Raw genomic sequence first — 22,315 nt, 5'->3', positions numbered from 1 at the left:
AGGTGGACTGTGTCATGCGCAGTGTTACTGTGGTATGGTGTCTCACTTCTGACAGACCAAGCTGGGGCCCAAAACCGAGTTCCACCATTGTGTTTAAGATTTCTTTAACTTTTGAAGAAGGGACTAAAGAAAGTAAATGAGGTTTTTAGAATCAGCTTACAGAATAAAGTTTTATTTTTAATAGGAAGAACTACATTACTGCTAATTATGATATAACAAAAAGAAATAGTGTCCATATTAGAAAGTAGAGTTGCTGTTCTAAAGTGATGATTGGGGATTGATTGCGTTAAAGGTCTGTATTCTTACTGCCGCTGTTTCTTGTTGTAACGAGGTCAACTTTTCCCCTTGTTAGTCCTGTTCTGGAGGCTTCTGTGTTCTCAGTGGGCACTGTGCTGCTAACTGAATTGAGGCCTCAAGGTCCCGCTCTACTTTGGGGAGCCTGGGTCACTTCTTAAGCTCTGAACACCTTGCTGCTCCTTCCCTGCTTTTTGGGGTGAATGCAGTAAAAAGAGAAGGAGACCTAATGACTCATGAGTTTCTCACTTGGAGGTTGATCTGCAGTCGTGGTTTGTCTGGGACATGGGACTTTCAATGATGAATCGGAGACAGTCTCAGGCACCTGGGACAAGTCAATCACCCTCTCAGATTAAGTTTAGGGACCGAACTGGTGTAAAAGCTAACTCACCACGTCTTTCACTACAGCTTGTGGGCAAACTGCTGACCCTGAGCCTTTTCACTTCCTGTGACCTCAGAGATCTCCTCTGGGTGTCTTTAACCTCCTCTTCCCATTTAATTATTTTTATTCAATGGGAGCCTGTGGGTTTCTGCAAATCCTCAAATAAGTATCTCAAAGCAGGCAGGAAAATTATGTTTATAAATTATGATAATTCCAATGACCATGTGGCTCCCTTGCCCCCACCTCTTCCCAGCTACTGTCACTTAACCCACTCTGGGGGCTCATCCCTTACCCCAGACCTAACCCTGTTTATGGACTTGGAGCAGTTTGAGAGTCTCTAGCCTGCTTCTCTGACCTTGTGCCTCAGCTCTGTACTTGGTGCAGGCTTCTCCCCTACTTTTTTACCCTAGACCCTTGACTGGGTCCCCACTTGTCAATGTTTCTGCACCTTGCTACCTGCCTTGGTAATCTAGCAAGGGTCCACTGTCTCTGTGAATGGAATGAGGTGTGTGGGGGGTCCCGACTCCTCCAGCATCCCTGATATCCTGACCAGCCTTGGCCTGCTCTTCTACTCCACGCTTCTGGGCTCTGCGCCTCATTGTGGCCAGGCCACTGTACAGGAGCCTCTCCAGGGACCACCACCCCCCGCCCCCTGCAGGGCCATCCACATGTATAGCACCTATGGGAGCTTTACGAGAAAGATACCCCTCCAGGCAGATAAATGACAAAAAGGTGTTCCCTCTAGGATGACCAGTTAGAAAAACGCCATCCTTTCCTTGAGCAGCCTGCAAGGCATGGAGCTTGGCGGACAGAGCCTTGGCGGGGTTTTAACTCCCCCTTGCATCCATGAGCTCTCCTCCTCACTACCGACTATCCGGACCAGCTGCCACCAATGCCTGGCTCAATGACATGCTTTGCTGACCTGGACAGGTTTCGCCCCATCAGAACCCTGAATCTGACCCTGAATTTGCTCTTTGTCTATCCTGCTCCCATCCTGCCTCTTTCAGGTCACTCCCACTGAGGTTCTCATTCTTAACCTGATGGTGTATAAAACGTAATGCTTTAGCCTGTCAAGATCTAAATAGATACCACTCATTACATAACATTTACCCTTTCTATCCACTATTGTAATGCAATTCCATTGTAGTATTACAAAACCTACTACCCATTGGCTATAATGCTTTGTTACATTTGATCTCCCCCGACTTCTGGATCAATTTTCTTGTCTTTTCTATTTTTATTTTTTCCCCAAAAGACGTTTAGCTTGGGATAATCCTGTTTTCTCTTTCCAAAGACAGTGGGGGATTCTAGGATAGAAGACCATTTCCTAATACAACTGGGACTTCAGGCCTAGGCCAAAATGTACTGTTCCAGACACCTATGTGAAAAAGATAGAATAGTAGTAGCTCCTAAAAGTTGGGACCACAACAAGTATAAGAAAGAGAAGGTATGTGGTCCAATAGGGCGAACATTCCAGTTCTGGGAGGAAGGTGGCTCGGGAAAGGAAAATTCACCCCAGACAGATACAGAGAAAATAGAGAGCAACCACTTGGATAAGCTGAATCACAGCACACTGAGCTTTTGGAAACTTATCTAGCCAAAGAGAATCTTTTGTTGTTTAGAGCTGCAGGCTCGGAAAGTTGATACAATTAGATCCAAGTTGCCCGATGAGACATACAATTACCCCTAAAGTTTGAGCCTGCCACAAATCCTCCTCAATGGTTACTTTGCGGAAACAAATGAAAATCACCGTGAGGAGAGATGGTAGATGACTTTCATACCTCTGTTACATTGAAATGCAAGCCACTTGGCGATTTGGGGAGCACTGCTGTTTTCACAGTGTCACCCTTTCATAGCTAATTGTGGGCACAATAAATACAGCATGGAACACACGAGTACTTGAGATAATTTCAGTATAACCTCCACAGATATGTATTATGTAATGTGCATAAACATGCACATAGATTTAAATACATATATATTTAAAGACAATGAATAAATACGCACATAGATAAGATACAGAATCAAAGTTTATGAAGATGGTTACACAGAGTACTTTTGTTTGGAGAATGCCAGTTGCCTTGAAATTCCTAAGCACAGGCAGATCTATGCTAAGATCAAAACATATATGTATACATATATAAAATTTCCGGCCAACCAAAATAGCTTAACAAATAGAAACAATTTCTCTAGGGTGCCTTTCCTCCTTGGAGTACTGTGTAAAGGATATAGGAAAAGTCTGGAAAGAAAAGCGTATCTGCATGCACACACCCCAGATGGGGTTGAGCTTCTCGCGTATGACAAATGAGTGCTAGTCCACTAATCATGGAATCCCTCGTCTTCCGTGTCCAGTCCTCCTCCCCCAGACGACTTCGTCAGGTTCTACCCACTGGCCCAGCAGACTCATAATGCTCCCTGCGTGAAACGTGCTCAAGTTCTTATAATATCGCCACATGGTGTACCGTAGTTACTCACTTTCCACAGGCTTCCTATGAGGCCCGGCAGTGGGAACAGTAGCCTACTTACTTGTGTTTATCTTCTGGAGAGAGATATGCTTTTCCAGTTGTCTCCTCAGCTTCACTTCGGCTCCATATTTCCCGGTGGTCCCGTTGTCGGCCAGAATGAAGTGGGAATGCATGCTGTTGAGAACAGTGAGCTTGCTCATGGGGTTGGACATGGTCTGATACGGCCGGACGACCTGCGGGATTTCAAAAGGAAGAGGACGAAGTCAGAGGAAAAAGAGCAAAATACGAAAAGGAGAACCAGACAGAGAGGAAACAGAGAGAGAAGGATAAATCAGTTCTTTGGTACAGTGAAAACAGAGTTTACATCCTCTTCCTAATGCCACTGTGGGTAGCAAGTTTTATGGTTAATGTTCCCCAGTCATAGCAAGATTATACTTACAGAATAATGTATTTATATGCTGAGTACAGAAGCTAGAGCTTGTGCTCTCATCATACTCAAAACTGACATGTGACGGATTGTGTCATTGTAAGGTCAATCTTTCACTTGCTGATAAACCACAAGTAATTTTAACGTTTACTCTATTTGTTTTTTCTTTCTCTTCTCCACGATGTCCATACTCCCAGAGGCACAGCAGAGCAATCATGGTTCTAGAGTAGGGTTGGGGAGGGGGTTGGGGTCAGGGTGGTCTTTTCAGTCAAGCCCATTCAGTCATCTGAAGGTCTGTTAATTCAAAAATCAACACTGTTCTTATTAGACACCTTATTTAAGTGGAAATGTTGAATGTCAGATACGTGTCTCGTGAGATAAGTGTGAATCAAAATGTTCATGTCTGTCTTTGTTGTTGCGTTATTTTAATTTCATCATGAATTACATTACTCAAAACACAGTAAGTCTTTCAGATTTTTGATATTGAAAGAAAAGCAAAACCTATCGTGAGTTAGAGTTGCTAGTTCTAGATGCTTTATAGACATTATCTATATTCCTTGCAACAATCCTGAAAGGTGGGTGCTCTTATCTCATAGACGGAGAAAGGGAATTGGAGATAAAATAGGTTTTTCAAGAGTTTCTTACATATAAAACCAGCACTGACACCCAGGTCTGATTCCACAATCTGTGCGTGTTTCCCTCCCCCACACTGCTTAGACATGACGGAAACAAGATGATGTTTTGGAAATCCACTCCTAAAATATTTAGGTAGAGACTTCACTCAAGACTATGAGAAGGAACATTCAACAGGCTCATTGTTACAAGGCCCAGTACAGTTATCCCTATACTGAATCAGCAGAATTGACAGGGCAGAAATAAATGCTAGTGGGTTTTTATTTCTGTGCCTTTGTGCGGTATGTACGTTAACTACGGAGTTGAGCTGCTCTTGTTCATTCTCAGTATGTGATGACTCACCGTGAAAAGCTGTAGTAAGATTAAGTAGTTTGTTAAAGAAATTACAAAGTGATTTAGTAAGGGCAGTCTTTAATAGTAAAGATCCCATAAAAGTCATTTTTTAAGATCTGGATTCTGATTTCAAAGTCCGTTTCTATGTGCCTGGCACACAGAGTCTACTCAATACATAGTGAATGAAGGAACAGGAAACTTGAGACAGGCATGTTTTTGTTCAAAATTGAAAAAAAAAAAAAAGAATCCTCTCTTTTCTGAATTGGTTGGGAGTTGATCTAATCTAAATTTAAAATGTGTCATTTTGAGCTTTTGAAATATCCTTCATTCCTTTTAATGTATGTCTTGTTAATGTAGCATTAATATAACATTAATTCACAGCTTCATTTTAGTTGACTCTTAGTGACAAAGGAAGCTCATAACTTTTTGATTATTGTTTCCAGTAATGGATGGGATTTTTTCCAGTAACGGAGCAGTATTCAATTACTCCTTTGTCTGGATGAGTGCATGAGAGTCTCCCAAAATACAGAAACAGTGGTTTGCTAACCCCATCCTGAGTTCTTTATCACTGGAAGAGTGGGTTGCTTGTGGTTGAAATTCCCATTTTGTTGTTACTCATTTTTGGTCATAAAACATTCATTCTATAGCAGAGTGCAAGTTAATAAATATTAATGCTTTGTTGAAAGAGGCTTAGTAGAAGGACTTTCTCCTATTCTTAAAAGTGCCTCTGCATTGTGCTTTTGTACAAAAGAAAATGCTTTAGTTACTATTCTCTATTTTCTGAGCCAGTCCCCAAGGCTCCATGCCTAGAGGGAGGAAGACCCAAATTATTTCTTGGAGAGGCAGGGAACCGTGGATTTTCTAGAGGTTAAACTATGTGTGATAGTGAATCCTAGATACTTGTTCTAATTGAGACATGAGAACATATTTTCTAATTCCTGGGAACCTGATTAAAGACCATCAGTGAACATGAAATTTTCAAATGCATAAGGTACTGAAAATAATTCTGGGCCAGCTGACATACTGACCACAATCTGAGAATGACAGAACATCATTAAATCATCTAACTATATTCTATATGTCTGTTTCCTCCACCACAGGATTCTAAGGATAGTGGGGCATCAGTCTTCTGAATTTTGACCTTCTCTTCATGTGAAACATGGCATACCAGCTCTTTGGAAATACTGTTCCTTTGAATCAGTCATGGCAAGACGGTCAAGTTTACAGTATCACTCGTGAATTTTAATTTCTTCATCTTACTGCTCCCCATTTCGTTTGATCTTGTATGAAATATACGTGGTCATATTTTGGCAGAGATTTTTGTCTGCTGCATAAGAGGGGATATACATCTGAAAAATAAGTAAAATGCCCTAATTTATTTTCCTGTTGTCACTGGAGGAAGATCTGCTGAATCCTGCAGAATCCTGAACATATGAGCCATGGAAATCTGTCTGAATCCCATGAGTTCTGCCAGTGGCTGTGTAAATCTGAGGCCCACATTTTTAATCTGTAAAAGGGAAATGAGAAAACCACTTACCTCATGGGGGTTAGATGAGATTATAGGAGCAAAGTACCTGGCACTTTGCCTGGTTCCTAGGAGGCAGTCTATAAATGTGAATTCCTTCCCAGGCTCAGCTTTATTTTACCAACTGTAAACTAATCTTCCAATTGCAAGCTAGTGACCAAAATGGCATGATGACAGACAAATCACGGACTTCTATTTTCCACAAGAGACTTGAATTGATCAATTTAAGTAAAGAAAAGAAAGTGAGCAATCAGTTGGCAGAACACACAGCGTGTTTTTCCTCTGTTACCTCCTCTCGGGCCATTTAAGAGGGCGATGCTCTGGAATTATTTATGGACAAGCTGCAAAGTTGGGAAGAACTTCCCAAATACTTCCAGAGGAATACATTTTGGTCTAACTTGCCTACAAAATCTACTTAATATTCTTCATGACAAACATACCAGCAGTCTATTCTTGTTTGAGTTATAATTTGCATATCTACAAAAGACTTGCTGATCTTCCTGTTATGGTTCTCAAATAGGAAAAAAAATAATGCTTTTGTGTCACATGAATACAAATGAATTCTTCCCTCTGACAAAATTTTGGAGGTAATGCATCCACTTGCATTAAGAGCTCACAAAAAAGGGCTTTTTTGGAAATGGGTGTGTGTGTGTGTGTGTGTGTGTGTGTGTGTGCACGCGCACGTGAGAGCTTAGCAAGAACAGCTGTGACATGTTTAGGTCTTGGAGGTGTGTTAGATGCTTCTAGCATGTTTCTTAGCCACTGTTTTTTGAGAGAATCAAGGCCTAATGCCCATACATAATGGGTCACCTCTCCTAAGTATATAGGATGGTCCAGGTGAGGTACCATCTTTGAGGGAATTAAGAAGAGAGCCATTCAAATAATTTTCCGTGTTCATATTTCAGATGCAGAATCTGGGTTGATAAGGGTTGAATGGCAACTGAAAGGCCTACATATCATGTGATCTTTCATTATTGGAAAGTATGGAATTGTATGTACCTAGAAGGGAAATTTGCTTAGAAATGGATTTTAGACACTTTGTACTCTTTGGGTATCATGGGGACTACTTCTAAGTAATGACATTTTGCCCCTTTCTTGTCCCTCAGCGGGAGATGGGAGAATTCTGAACTTTTTAATACATCTATACCACTCTGTACTGGCTGACTGATAAAATTCTAGTTCCAAGGCCTCTGTATACCTTGACTCTGAAACAAAGAGGCAATGAAGTAGAAGCTGTTTAAGAAATTAATGAAGGTGGGGGCACCTGGGTGGCTCTGTCGGGTAAGCAGCTGACTCTTGGTTTCCGCTCAGGTGGTGATCTAGGGCCATGGGGTTAAGCCCCAAGCTGGGCTCTGCAATCAGTGGGAGGTCTGCTTCTTTTCCTCTCCCTCTGCCCCTCTCTCCACTTTCACTCTCTCTCTCTAAAATAAATAAATAAAAATCTTGGAAAAAAGAGATTACTGAAGGTGAAGGCCCTTGATGTAATGTACTTGTAGAGTCATTATCATTGCCAGGGGCAGACTGATCTAGAGACACCATGGAAAATCTGAACATCCTTTATGGGCGGGTGTCAGTGTGCTGCATTTCTTAGCCATGGATGGGCTTAAGTGGATCATTTTGGAGCTGATCTAAGACACCTGCTTGAGTTTTCCTAGCTATTTCCATTCATGTTCCGGTCTCACTCAGGAGTATTTAGTGGGCAGTCAGGAGACAGGAGGTTCTAGTTCCTCCACCTACTAATTTGTGACCTTGGACAAGTCTTTCAACTCATTCCTTCCTTCCTCTATTCATGCATTAAGAATGTCTTGAGGAAATGTACGTGGTAAGTATTGTGCTGGCTTGAGGAGACATATAATCTTGCATCTAGGTAATGTCTTTCATTAAATGTTCAAATTACATGTATTGAAAGAAATTTTTGGATGGCAGTTTCCCATCTATAAAGCAGAGGACTTGACCATAGTTTCCGAGGGCTTTCTACCTCTAAGATTGAGCCTGGACAGCCTGTGTTGAAAAGTACATTTGCTTCTTCCAAGTTAGTACAGAAAAAGGACACAAAGGTGGTTCACTCCTATCCTGGAGCCTCTTCCCTTTTCTAGTGCTTTCTACAACGCAAGGGCAGTTTGCTCATCTGCAACTCCTTTTCTGAACAGAATTGAATTGAGCTAAATTGGGTTTTTGCGTCATCAATCACAGGCCTTTGGCAATCCCTGAACTTATGACCTGATGAGGTATGTATCAACATGCCCCTGGCAAGTAGCAGGCGAGGGGAATGTGTGGCACACCGAATCATTCTTTCCCTCCTAACAGCACCATGATTTTAATTTAGGCAGGAAGAAAATGAGGATTTATCGATCACTTAGTATATGCCAGGCACTACGATCAACAATTTCCCATGGATTAATCCATTCCGTGCTTATTTTATGGGCAAAACTATAGATGCTCAGAGAAGTGAAGTCTTTTGCCCAAATGTGTCCCACTAACACTCTTTCCTCTAAATCTCCACAGCACGTAGATCTTATATTCCTTTATAGGCTGGGAGACATTTAGAGGGAAGATGGAGGACCCAGCCTGATTTTAAATTTATAAAGCATATTATGGTGGTTTTGCTGCTGGACATTTTTGCCAGTGGTTTAGCTGAGCGCTAAAATCCTTGTGACAGCTGATCAGATTATTTCCAGATGAGTCATCTAGAACTGTAGAGTATGCAGAGGTCAGGGGAGGCAGCAGCAGGTGGCAAGATGGGGTTTGTGCTTTGGAGAAAGAGGAACAAAAGGATGGGTAAGGTTCTCTTAGGATCAGGCATGCGTCTCTGGGAAAGATGGGGGTACGCTGAGACGTGGGCAGCATCCTCTGTGTCTGAGAACAACGAACACGGAGACTGGGAGGAGGAGATGAAAACCGAATGAAGAAAGGCACTGTGTGTCCTCATGATCCTAGCGAGGCCTGTGCTAGCAGGGATCCTGGGCTGGCTGTTTCCCGTTCAGCCAGTTCAGCTGCAAGTCTAGGTATAAAGCAGGGTCATATGAAACCCAGACGCTGCCTCCCTGCCCAGCTATGCAAACAAGAAACCAGCAAGCCAGGCACCCATCCCGGAGAATGCCCTGGTACCTCAGCTGCATAATTCACGCTAAAATCCACGGGTGGAACAATGATGTCTTTCTGCAGCATTTTGAAAACATGCCCCTCAACTCATGAGCTTGCAGAGGGTTACGTCATCCTCATTTCAGGCTCACCTCCCTTTGCCCTGTCCTGAGGGAAGCCACGGACCATCCAGGTTAAGGGCCTACTTGTGGTGGAAAAAGGCCCTTAAGTTCTAAAAGGGGTTACTCGCTTCAGAAATCACCATGTATCAGTGGGTTGGTTTTAAAATATGTTAAAAAATTCTGTGAAAATCTTCCCTTCCAGTCTGCGGTCTTCAGTGACTCACTTCTAAGAAACAGAATAAAACAGAAGCGATGGTATGTTGACTTGCAAAACTAGGTCACAAAAGGGTTCCTTTTAGCTCTGCTGGATCACTTACTCTGGGGGAAGCCAGCTGCCATAATAAAGCAGCCTTCTGGAGAGGTCCACATGGGGAGGGACTCCTACCAACAGCCATGTGAGTGAGTCATCTTGGAAAAAGCTACTGTATCCCCATTCGATCCTTTGGATGATGCAGCCCCAACTGATATCTTGACTGTGACCTTAAGAGAGACCCAAGCCAGAACCACACAGATAAGCTACTAATAAATGTCTGACCCACAGAAACTGTGACACAATCAATGTTGTGTCAAGCCATTAAGTTTTGGGGTAATTTGTTACATAGCAGTAGATAACACAATAGTATATTATTGCTATCTTGAGACTTCAAAATGTATTCTCTTCCCTCTATTCTGGATTTGCTGGTTTATCGTAATTCTGTGACCTCTAATGCCTCCCTGCATCCTCCCTGGGCTCCAGTCAGCTCTGGTCCTGTTCTCTGCTGGGTCTGTGTCCGCCATCCTTCACTCTCACTGCCCATGTCTGATGCCTCCACCATCCTTTCTCATTGGGCAGACGGCCTGACCCCCACACCTACACACCTGCCGGTCAGGTGACCCGAAGCAGGTTGTTCTCTGTGTCTCAGCGTCTCCGTGTGTCAATGGAGATTAATAGTAATAATAATAACCACCTCATCAGGGGTACCGTAAATATTAAATGAGATACAAAATGCATGGCACAATGCACATACGAACTCAGATAAATGATCGCTGCTCTGATTATGGAGAAGTCGTATTGCATCATAGGTAAGGATGTGGTCTTGGGAGCTGGATGGCATAGGATGAAATCCCAGCTATGTGACTTATTAGTCATGTAACACTGGGCAACTTACTTAATCTTTCTGTGTTTAGTTTTACCATCAGACACGGAAGGACGACAGTGATACTAAAAACAACACCTTCTGAATGCCATTACGAGAATTAAATGACCATCTATGATGTGTGCTGAAACGTACTAACCTCAACAAAAGTGTTGATATTATGACTGTTGTTGTTGTTGTATTTATTATTTTTTCAGTGATAAATGATAAACCTCCAGGCTGAAACTTCAATATCCTGCCACCAACCCTTTTCATATATCCTTTTTTCTCTTCTCCTTTAGTTATAAGGATACAGATGGTTCCTATCCCCTTTAGCTCTGAACCCCATCACCTCAGGGCCACTCTAGGACTTATTTCATCAATTCTGTTCTCACTATCCCTATTTTCTCCCCTATCATCAACATAAAAACAAACTCAAGTCTCTCCCTTCTTAAAGAAAAATCCCTCGAATTACAGCTCCCTTCAGCTACTCACTTCTTGTCACAGCCAAACTTCTAAAAGGTTGGTTTCTACTGCCCATCTCTACTTTTTCACTTCTCCCTCTGAAACGCATTGAATTGTGACCTGCCCCTTCATCATTCTTCTGAGACAGTTTTGACTAGTGATGCCAATGATACCTGTTTTGATAAAAGGAACGAACCCTTCCAAGTCCTCAGCCCCCTCAGTACCTCAGTTGTAGCGGCTGTTGCCCTCACTCCATCCTCCTGAAGCACACTGTTGCCTTGGCTTCTATAACACTCTCGGGTTTTGTGTCTACCTCTTGGCCCTTCTCTGTCATCTTCTTTGCAGGCTGTTTTTCCTCTGCTCAACCATCAAATATTGGATACCATCAGGATACAGGTGTAGGCCCTCCTTTTCCTCACTGCACACACACTCCCTTGGCAATCCCATCCACCACAATGGCTTTAATTGTCATCTATACGCAGATGTGGCCCAAGTCTGAGTATACAGCCAGATCTTGCTCGTAAGACTCCACCTCCTAAACTTACTGTCCTGCTGGACACTCTTCACATAGATATCTCAAAGCAACTTTGAAATCAACATATCCAAATCCAAACTCAACACTATCTTCATTGAAACTGCATTCCCTATGTTATTGAATGCAGCCCAGAACTGGAATGTGGTCTAGGGTTAGCTAGAGTTGGCTCCGTATGACTGTAACAGTTGGATGAGTCTCCTTGTCTCTGAACTTCTCCTCTCTCATCCTCTGGAAACATCTTATATAACCTAGACATGGAAGTCCAATAAAGTCCATGAGAGAACCATTACTGGGAAGTTCTCTGAGCTTACAATATGAAGTCATATTTGGCTTCCTTTAGAAACAGGTGACAAAGACACTGAGTTGATAACTACATGAGAATTATCAATCAGGTATGTTATTAAACTTGATTTTTCTTGGCTTGAAATACAAAGATGGCATCGAAAGAATACTTTCCAATTAAATATAAGAACTCTTAAAGGTTATAAAATTCTGAGAATAAATCTACAGTTTAGGGGAAAATAGAAGATATCATTGAATGTCATGATAATTTAATAACCACATAAGATGATGTGTTGGAAATCTTCCCAAATACAATTTTCATCCTCAAGTGAAAATGAAAAGTGCTTTTTCTTATGACCATGTCTGAATTTTTAATTTGGCATGTGTTTTGTTAGCCTAGATTTGAGAAAAGACAAATTATAAAGATTTCAGGAACTACTCAATTACCTGAAACAATTCTGGTCAGACTGTTTTCTAAAGTAGGGAAATCTAAGGCTACAATGAATCATGTAAGAATTGTAATTCAATCGAAGTTCTTTCTTAACTTGACGATGGGGATACTTTCATCATCTATCCAGATCAAGAGTCTCTAAGGGACAAAGAGAGGGTTCTGGTCATTCTTATGGTCTATTTTTTAGTTCAATTTACAGGCATATGATATTTGCCAGTATCTCAACTAACAATAAAAACATCATTAAATATTTTCTTATATATTACTTGGCATACTACTAGTTAAGTGTATGAGCTTTGGAAATAGTGGCTCTTGGTTCTAGCCCTTATTTAGTTTCCTTACATAATAATGCATACCTCATAAGGCTCATGTATGCAATCACAGAGAGCTTCCTCAAATAGGAGCTCAATAAATTGTAATTTCTATTATTACGATTATACTCATACAAGTTATATAAAGTCAGAGCAAGGGTTTTTATAGTCCACTTAGAGATGAAGGAATCAACTCTTACAGAGTTTTAGGTCACAGGTCAGTACCTCATGTTCATGCAAAGTATTATATTAGTGGTTCACAAGAAACAAAGAAAACAATTTACTTTCTATTTTTGAGGAAGTTTTACCTAAATTGGGGAAGAGGATGGTTGTAAGAGAATTAATAATCAGGGATATGACATTATGGGTAAAGTTAGTCATGGAAGACATCTTGGTGGAAGTGAGCCTTGAGCTCAGTTTAACTGAAAAGTAGATTATGGGCTGTAATAGAAGAACAGGGCAGTAGGAATCATATGCAGAAATCACAGAGAAGTAGTAAAACCTGATGGCTGAACAATATTCATCTTCATTTTTAATGGCAGAACAAAAATTATTCCCATCTCAGTATTCATAACATTATTTCTCACCAAATTCTGTTGTTCTGATCTATTAATTGGAGGTTTGATTAAACAGTAGAAGTATTTAAATTTAAAGAACCAAGGCTAGTTCATTACTCAGTTGGGTGGATCATGCATCTCTCAACGGGGTTACAGAAAAGCCTGTTCTCATTCCAGTCTTCTTTGTCCCCATATCCAATATGTAGAAGCTTCACCATCCATCTCCCACCCGGAGTTGCTACATAAGAAAATGGTTTTGTATTTAGATGCTTGATTTAAAAATGCCTTTACAGTTACTAAAGTATGATCAAGCTTAGGGATGTGTGTGAAGATGAAATCGTGGTAAAGTTGTGAACTAGGTAAGATGTATCATTACGTTTTTTTATATAACATTAACTTTCCTTGTAGCCTGAATTTCATCATGCCCAATCTGTCTTCATCGATATTTCCAGAGCACCTGCTACAAGTGAGGCTCTAAGATGAGCTCTGAGAAGCCAAAGATACATGTCCTATAACTTTAAAGTCTCACCTAAGGTCTAGCTAAGAGATAAGACTTGAAGGGCGGTAGGTGCTTCAGGATTTCTAGAAGCAGACCCAGGAGAAAGTTAATTTCTCTTTTTTATGTTTAGGACTGGTGTTTGCCTTTACGGTGCTATTTCAAAGGGACAATCAATGCTCGGATGAATAGTAACTGCTGTGCCTACCACTTCTACCAATAAAATAACTATAGAGCCACCTGAATGTTCAGCTTCTGAAAGTGCTCATCGGAGAGTCATCCCCACAGAAAAAAAAGGATCTTTATGTTCTATCAGTTTGGAAATAAATTTACTGTACTAGGATATTAGGCATAAGAAATGGAGCTTTTCTTTTATCCTTATATTTTTATTTCAAGTAAGTTTCTTAGATCTCCCTTGACATTTACTTTGTGCCACTTGAACCTTATTCTGGAATATAGACATAGACTAGACCAAAAATATAATTTTTTTAAATGAATACTCTGATAGAATTCTGAAGTGGTAAAGATTTTTAATAATATGTTAGGTTTTTTTTTTTCTCTGCTACCTGATGTCTGATGCTCTAAGTTTTATTTTCTTGACGTTTATTACCGTAAGTTTGATTCTATAAAATGGAAGGCAAAGGACGGAGGCACTAAATTAGGCTTTGAAAATTCTTTTAACTGCTTAACAAGTTTATCAGATACTTCTACTTCAGTGATTTTTAGGGGGACTTCCAAATGTGACCACTAATATTTTATTCAAAGACTTCGTTTGGTGACAACTTAGCACCATATTCCTTTTTAATTATGACAGAATAGTTAACACATATAAAAATTTCCCTCAAACTATGTCCTATATCCTGTACACTAAAAACAGCACTTTTGGTCCAAGTATTTCACAACGTGAAGAACAAATTCTATTGCTATACAAGAGCCTGAGAAATCCTATGCATATGCCAACTCCCCGGTTTGGTGGAGGAGGGGGCGTTGTACCAGAGTGGTTGAAATTCAATAGATTTTAGTCAAAGATTTATTAAGAAAGTAAAATCCAGCTGTTTTTCCCGTGCTCTTGATAATCTGTCAATGTCGATCCTTGTCTCGATGGTCTCTCTGTGGGTTCCCTTATATGGTCGTGAGGCACGGTTTGCCTCTATTAGCCCCCTGTGAGCAGGGAGAATGAATGTGCACATTTTACTGAACATGAGTGGCTCCTTCCGCCCTCTGCGTGGGGATCAAGACTATTTTTTTCATTGGGAAGTCAGACAATGCGACTAAGCCCCACTGGCATAGACCTCTGTAAGTCCCTATTGGCATTAAACCAGAAAGAAAAATGGGTAGAAAGAAAATAAGAGTAAAAAGGAGGAGCGCAAGAGGAGGTGAAATCAGAGGAAAGGAGCTCAAGCTGGAGGAAGATGAATCAGGGGTTATTCTTTCAACTGAGCGAGGCAAGTAAATGGGACTAAGTACTGTCTTTCTGGGCTTACCTAGAATTTACAAGACACAAAATGACACAGAAAGGCAGTAGGTCAGCATTGTCTGCAAATGTTTAGGCAGCTGAGGTAATTATTTGATTACTCTATCTTGAATAAAGAAATCATCAACTTAGTTCCAAAATGGCTTTCCCCCCACCCAAAAAAACTGAATAAATGTAACGCAGGTTTACAAATAGAGATTCTGAAGCAATGAACATTTAAAAATGACTTCTGAATCATCACGACATTTTTAAGTAATTAAGTCGTTTGTTAATAAAACGCACTTGTTCTAGTTTACCATCAACTTCAAAGCCAGCTTGGAATCTGAGGCAAGCATTAACTCAAGTATATTTCATCAAAGACTAGTTCCAGATACTCTAAAAAAAAATTAGCAATGCTTGTTTTTCCAATCAGTTCTGTCTGCATATCACTTTGGAAATTGCTGCTTGAGATAATCAAGTTGTGTGTGATGTAAAACACCCAGTAAATTTTAGTTAAGAGACTATTACGCTGATAAAATTAATATCTCATTTCTTACCCCAGGTTTTCTAGATAAATTAGTGTTTCTACAGGTAATTGTGTAGCATTGATAAGGATGCCTCTTATCCACTTAAAGGTCTTAAAGGATTTGAAGAGTGTTTTATTGCATTTCATGATGTTTGATTTCATATTCAAGGTATTTTGCACTGTATTACAAATTGCAGAGGCTGTGTTGTATTAAAATAAAATGGTTTTACTATATTGCTGCACAATAGAAGAAGCGATTTAGTTAATTCTCAAGCTCTTTGAGTTTTTGGTTCAGACAGACCTCATGGTACTTGGAAAACCTACTGAGCACATTTGTTATACCCTGTGGCAGGCCTTGATTGGGAAGAGAAGACTATATTGACCTTATGTAGAGATGCAATGATCAAAAATTAATTGTTAAAATTATTAGGGGAAAAAAGCAGTGAATAAAGTAAGGCAATCATATATACAGTTTACAATTTCTCAATTGGAATTTTGAGAAGTGTTATATAGGGGGAAAAGTTTGGTAGTTAGTAGGAGAGAAGACCCTGTAAGGAGGTTGGGGATAACCTGTGTGTGGTAAACAAAAGAAAACAGAACAAAACAAAACAAAACTCTAGAAGAAACAGAAGGAAGATGATGACTCAGAAAAAATACGGTAAGTTCTCTCTGGCAAAAACTGATCAGTTAGTGTGAGGCTCTGGACCTGAGAGAAGGAGAGAGGTTGGCACCTTGCTGAGTTTGGTCAAGGGTTTCTGAGGAGTTTCTGAGTGGGCAATCAAGAACCCAACTGTGCCCACTCCTTACCCAAGCATTCAGTGAATGAAAGGTCACCTGGGGAAACCACAGCTGGAATGGAAAGAATCTTCCCCTGTAGCTTTCCTGAGCTAGCTGAAGCGCACTCAAAGAAGCTGGAGACTTGGGGTGTGAAGGTCCCCATTTAATGTGACAGTCGATGAGCTCATATTGCTTTATGTTACTTTGTGTTAATTAATCTCAACCAAACTGCGCCAAGAGCACTTGTAAGATTTGATGGGTGAGGAAAGACCACTGTTTGATTCAAACCAAGAGGGTAGTTAGTAAGTCTTACTTAGGATCTTTTCTGATGCTAAGAATTGACACTGGAGTTTATATAGATAGATTTTGGAAAATATATGGTCTTCCAACTATTCCTCACATGAATTTCATTTTGGGAGGTGGGGACCAAAAGAGTATTACAATATGTATATTTTGAATTCTAACTTTATTTTACTCTTTTGATATCCCTTCTAGGAGAAGTCATAGACAGGAGCGGTTTCTAGGACTTACATCTCTTCCAATTAGGTCCTCTTGGTTTTCCACAATTCCCCAAGGGGCGATGCCTATGGTACATATCTTCCCTCGAGACTTAGATGCATGGTCCTTTAAGGCGTCTCCAACATGGCGTATAACACCTAAGAGGAAAAAGAAGTATTACCCTTTCTTTTAAAGCAATTACTCTCCATTGTTCTAAAGGAAATTATGATAAATGTGTCTCGCAAAGTTAAATGCACTGAATATAAAATTTTGACACATTTCTACATAAATGTCCAGAAGAGAACATAAACTTGTGGCTCTGATGTCAGATACATTTGTGGAACTTGTATATGAACTCTGGCAATGCATTTCTCATTCAACTTTAATTTTTTTCCTAAGAACAAAATTAAAAAGCATCCAATCTTTTAAAAAACAAAACAAAACAAATACAAGTCTTTAAACTTAGGGAATCTTTTTCTTGTACTATAAATATAATGAGATTCATATGGCTGGGAACGAATACCATGAGTATATCCTATAAAAAGCACCATGTAGAATATTATATGAAACAATACCAGAGTTTGTGTAGGAGTTAGGGTCCTTCAAATAGAGTGGTTACTTAGAACAGTTCTTGTTAACCTCGATTTCATCTTCCCATTTCTTGACACATAATGTGGAGACCCTACTTGTAAAGAAAACCTTGGCATATTCTATGGAAAATTTATGTTGAAAATATATAAATACAGCTTTGTAGCTTCATCATTCTAATTGCTTTCCTCTTCTGTCATGATGGCCTTCCCCATTACCAGGGCCTTCCTCACCATGGTTATAAGTGAAAAGATTCGGTTTATAAGATGGCAGGGAACCTATTGCTTATATTTTAATAAAAATAAACTGCATTTAAAGAAGATGGAATTTCTAATGTATTAACCTCCCTCTCAAGTAATCATTTTTAGAGAAGATGTAAACTACATTCTCTAAGAAAAGTTGTGTCCACTTATCACAATTCCACCCATTCCTCAAGGAAAACGTCACACCTAGTCCATCTCCTATAGGAAAGCTGAGTTGGATTTGATTTTTTTCTCCCTTCGAGCAGCATTGCAGTTTGCGTATCTTGAAATGCTCGGTATGTTCCGTAACATACTCTTCTGTGAGTCACAGTCACATGTGAGGGTAAAGCTCCTTATGTGCAGGTTGGGGGGGGTCAGCATCTTCCTTCAGCTTCACGTGCCTCAGGTGCTAGCACAGAGTAAGGGCTCCAACACTGCACGGAACTGACCAAGCACGGAAAACGCACCAGGCAATTTAATCATGGGAGAGGGGACACATGTGTGAATCATGCCATTCTGAGATATTCACAAGATCAAACAGAAAGACCCTCCTTTTAAAAAAAAAGTCAAATCAAATAGTCTAAATAGCACTAATCCATATTGAGCCATGCTGGCAGTGTTGACAAGAATATCAATTTCACTTGGGAGCTTATCTAGGGATCTTCTAAAATAGAGTAATGGTTAAAAAAAAATACAAGAGTTAAGCTGGGAATATCGGTGTTCATTTTCCCCCCCATTTACATGCAAAACACCTTTCAAGGCCCATCAGGAACAAGTTTACCCTCATGGTATGCCCTCCATCAACCACAATCCCACCACTACCTCTTACCTAATCTGAGACGCCACCATTAGAACCTAACTTGGGTATTGGATTGAACGCTAGCCTGGGGTGAGGCCAAGATGAACTCGGGTTTACAGTATTCATGCTGTAACTTCTTCTTTTGATACTGGGTGCATTTCATAAAAGAAGGAAAGTAATAAAGAACGTTCCAAGTTCCCAGAAACAGAAGACTGTTAAGAGTTTCTTTTGAACCTTTAGAAATCTTTGAGTGGGTCTATAGATGAGGCGCAGGCGATGCCAGGAAAACACAAGAGTGAATGATCACGCGTGAATGAGGCCGCTCCGCTGAATGAAAGCGGGAGCCTAAACCCCGAACAGCCACTGAAAGATAACTGCTCTGTAGATGTTTGATTACTACCAAATAAACAGCAAAGAGCTGACGGAGCAGGTCATTCTAAGATCATTGCAGTTTCCAGACTGAGTCAGGAATTCACAGAACAATGATGAGCCCGGGCGGTCAGCAGAGTTCACGGCTCAAATGCGCCTGTGACGTTGCGAGCTGGATGGTCACAAATTCTAGGTATAGAGGAGAATTTTGAGTGCAGCTCTTGCTCAGATACTACCCAAACTGCACACAAGCGAATACAGTCTTGACACAACATCTTATTTAAAATTATTACTATTACTACTAAATCGGACTGTTCTCCAACTCCAAGTGTGTGCGGGTTGCACAGACTTAGAGCCTCAAACCAAGTTTAAATGAACTTACTGTAGTATTACTTGTGCATTTTCAGTCGGCCCTCCTGACTCAGGCTGGGGAAATACATCAAAGCCATTTACAGGCATCCATTCCATTATCTCGTGCACATTAATAATGTGCTGCATGTAAGCACTGCACTGTAAGTGGCTTTGTGAGAACTGATTTGACAGCCTACCTGTATCACAATATAGAGAAGCTCACTCGGCAGGAGAAAAAAATGTTTGGAATTCAGAGTGTGATGTGTCTTCTATTGGTGCGGGTTGATTTAATAAATTATTTTAAATAATAAACACACAGTACTCCAGACTTCACTGTCACAATTTATGTCCCAGATGTAATGGGCATTTTATGACGATTAAAGCTATTTGCCTCAAACTTAAAATCACTTAAAGATCAGACACAGGGTTTCCAATTTAGAGCAAAGGTTTTTAAAAAAAATTATTGGATGCTTCTCTGGCAACCTGAAGTATTGAAAATATCCTGTGAAATTCCATTAGTCATGTTTACAAATTCTAACAAATTCTGTATAGTCGAGTATTAAACAGCCCAACCTGTTTCTCAGGTGTAAGTAATTCTTCTTGGTGGAGAAGCAAATATGGACACACGGGGATGAGAGATGAGGTGGAGGATACAAATATATTTAGCCTTAGGAGAAAATGGTCTTAGTTACAACATTCTCAAGGCCTTAGGTTGCTTTTCTCTGTCCGACTTCCAATTACCTGTGTTAACCCCTCCTGTGAATATCCACGCTCCGGTTGTCATGGCCGCTTTGATGAGACCCTTCCCAAAGACTTGTTTGAGTTTTGGCTGGAGTTCAAAGTTCTGCAGGCCCCCGTGCACAGAGATGAGAAGCTTGGGAAGCTCCAGCTGCCATTCCTTGGTCATCAGGTGCAGAAGGAGATCAGGCTTTGTATCGAAGGATACTCGCACGTACTGGAAGAAGAAGGGCCACCGATTAGGGAGACAGGGCAGGGCTGGACAGGCGGGGGCGGGGTGCTTATCTTTACTGATTGCAATGACGTGTGCAGTACTTGGAGAAAACCTCTCGTGTGAAATCTGATTTTTTGAAAAAAGGCAAATCATTTTCTTTCCCAAGAGAGTCTTCATTTGATGAAGGGATTCACCATTTTTAAAGGTTTTCTTGAAATTGTGATTTATCACAAACTTTTAAAATGGCTTGATTTTCTAAAACACGGTGCAAGCACAACTTTTCCCAGTTATACCCACTGGGCCTACACAGAACTGTTTCTGTGACCCTGTCACTTTGAGCGATTTTGAAAAATTCTGCAGTTCTACCTCATGTAATGAGAATTTTAAAACAAAGTAACAGCTGACTATATGTATTTAATCTATAATAACTGCATACCAAATATTTCTTTATCTTTTAAGGAAGACAAGTGACAAAAGGCACGCCAGTCATTCTTGTAGAATAATCGAAAAAATATTAAAGTGTATAGTAGATTTCAAGGTATTAGTAGACGCACCTGGAAATAAGTATACTAAGTATATATAAATGAGATGCTATAAATACATACAATAATAAACATGTGTATAATCATATACGTACTCATTTATAAGTCTCAGTTTAATTATATAACGATTTCCATCTTTAGCTGGAAACAACTGAAATATTGGGCAAATATATCTGAAAGCCTTTTGAAATGCATTGCTGAGTGGGCAGGAAAAGAGCCAATATTCAGATTCCCAAACGAAGTAGAAGCTGGAACCTCAGGAGACAAGGAAGGACCAAAGTAGGCTTCGGACTTGAGGGTTTCTGCTAAACCCTGGCAGATGTGGGCTCCTGCTTTACTGGCTTTATGCAGTATGGACAAGTTTAACGGGGGACCCCATGTAAGCTGGGATCCTTTAAAGGGCTCCATTCTCAAGTGTAAGGAAGAAAAAGATGGGCAAAAGTCTGATGCACAGAAGAGGAGAGCAAGAAGTCTCCCTGCTTCTACCTTGGTTCGGAGCAGTTGGGGAGAAAAAATTCCCCTCTGATTATTTATAAACCAGGGGGCCCTCACAGAGGCTCTGATCCACATTCACACTATCGGTGTGGCTTGAAAAACACCAGCGTATTTGCTTTAAAATGGTTCTGGCTGGGTAGTGGCTCCAGATAATCAGCAGAAGCGAATGCAAAACCTCCGTGGGGGAATAAGTCCTCAATCTGGAGCTCGGAGAGTTTCCGTGGGAAAAGAAACATTTCATAGTAAAAAAGTAAAATCACGTCTTACATAACAGTATGAATGAGAACCAAAAGAAATAACAGGTAGCAGAATAAGATCCTCAAAGATATTGAAATATTCAGAGAATATAAAATAGCTATACTTAATATGTTAAAAACACAAATGAGATTATTGAATGTTCAGTAAGGAACAACAGACGATGGGGAATGACCAATACATCTGAAAAAGAAGCAAAAGCAACATCTAGAAATAAAAATGTAATAATTTAGACGAAAAATACAATAGAAAAATTAAGCTACAGATTAGACACGCTAATGACAAATCCGGAGAAATCGACCAGATGCAGCCCTAGAAAGACAAAGGAATTGAAAACAGAAGCAAAATGAAGACCTTGGAGGAGAAGATATGAATTCTAGATGGAAGTGAAAGAGATAGTGGGCAAGAAGCAATACTTGAACAGATGCTGGCTGGGAATTTCTGAGAAATATTGAAAGATACAGATTCTCAGATCCAGGAATGTCAATGGATCCCAAGCAGGATAAATAAAAACAAACACCACTCAGAGACCCTCCCAGAGAACACCAAAGGGAGGGAAATAAAAAACCTTCAAAAGCTGCTAGAAAATCAGACAAATCACCTACAAAGAAACAGTCATTGTAAGACAGGTCTATTCCTCAACAGCAAAAATGGATGCCACAAGTCAGAGTCTTCAATGTGCCAAGAGGAATTATCTGTCAGTGTAAAATTCTATATTCAGCGCAAATATCTTTCAAAGATGAGAGCAAATTATAGACATTTTCAGACTACCCAAACTGAGAATTTATCTCTAGCAGACTTCCCTGAAGGAAACTTTAAAATATAGATAGCAGGGAGAAATTACATGATCCCAAATGGATGATCTGGGATACAAGAAAGAATCCCTAACAAAGACAGTAGCAAATACACGGTAAATCTAAAAAAGCACTGGGTATAGACTATAAAATGATGATAATATCCAATGCATGGTGGGAAGGGCTAGAACTAAAGCACA

General features: G+C 40.3%; 1 protein-coding gene across 1 annotated transcript in view; it reads right to left on the bottom strand.

Moving 5' to 3' along the window:
• TRPM3 (transient receptor potential cation channel subfamily M member 3) overlaps positions 1 to 22,315 on the bottom strand; it is a 252,456-nt gene that overhangs the window by 211,457 nt on the left and 18,684 nt on the right. Inside the window, exons 4-6 of the mRNA XM_040620250.1 lie at positions 19,819 to 20,032; positions 16,762 to 16,886; positions 3,203 to 3,374 (exon numbers count right to left, since the gene is read on the bottom strand). Of these exons, the coding sequence (XP_040476184.1) occupies positions 3,203 to 3,374; positions 16,762 to 16,886; positions 19,819 to 20,032 (511 nt within the window). The remainder of the gene's footprint in view (positions 1 to 3,202; positions 3,375 to 16,761; positions 16,887 to 19,818; positions 20,033 to 22,315) is intronic.

This window comes from Ursus maritimus, unplaced genomic scaffold (assembly GCF_017311325.1).
Source record: "Ursus maritimus isolate PB19 unplaced genomic scaffold, ASM1731132v1 scaffold_34, whole genome shotgun sequence".
In the NCBI taxonomy this organism is placed as follows: domain Eukaryota; kingdom Metazoa; phylum Chordata; class Mammalia; order Carnivora; family Ursidae; genus Ursus; species Ursus maritimus.
The sequence above is the reverse complement of the archived record's forward strand: the minus strand, read 5'-3'. Positions and strand labels throughout refer to the sequence as shown.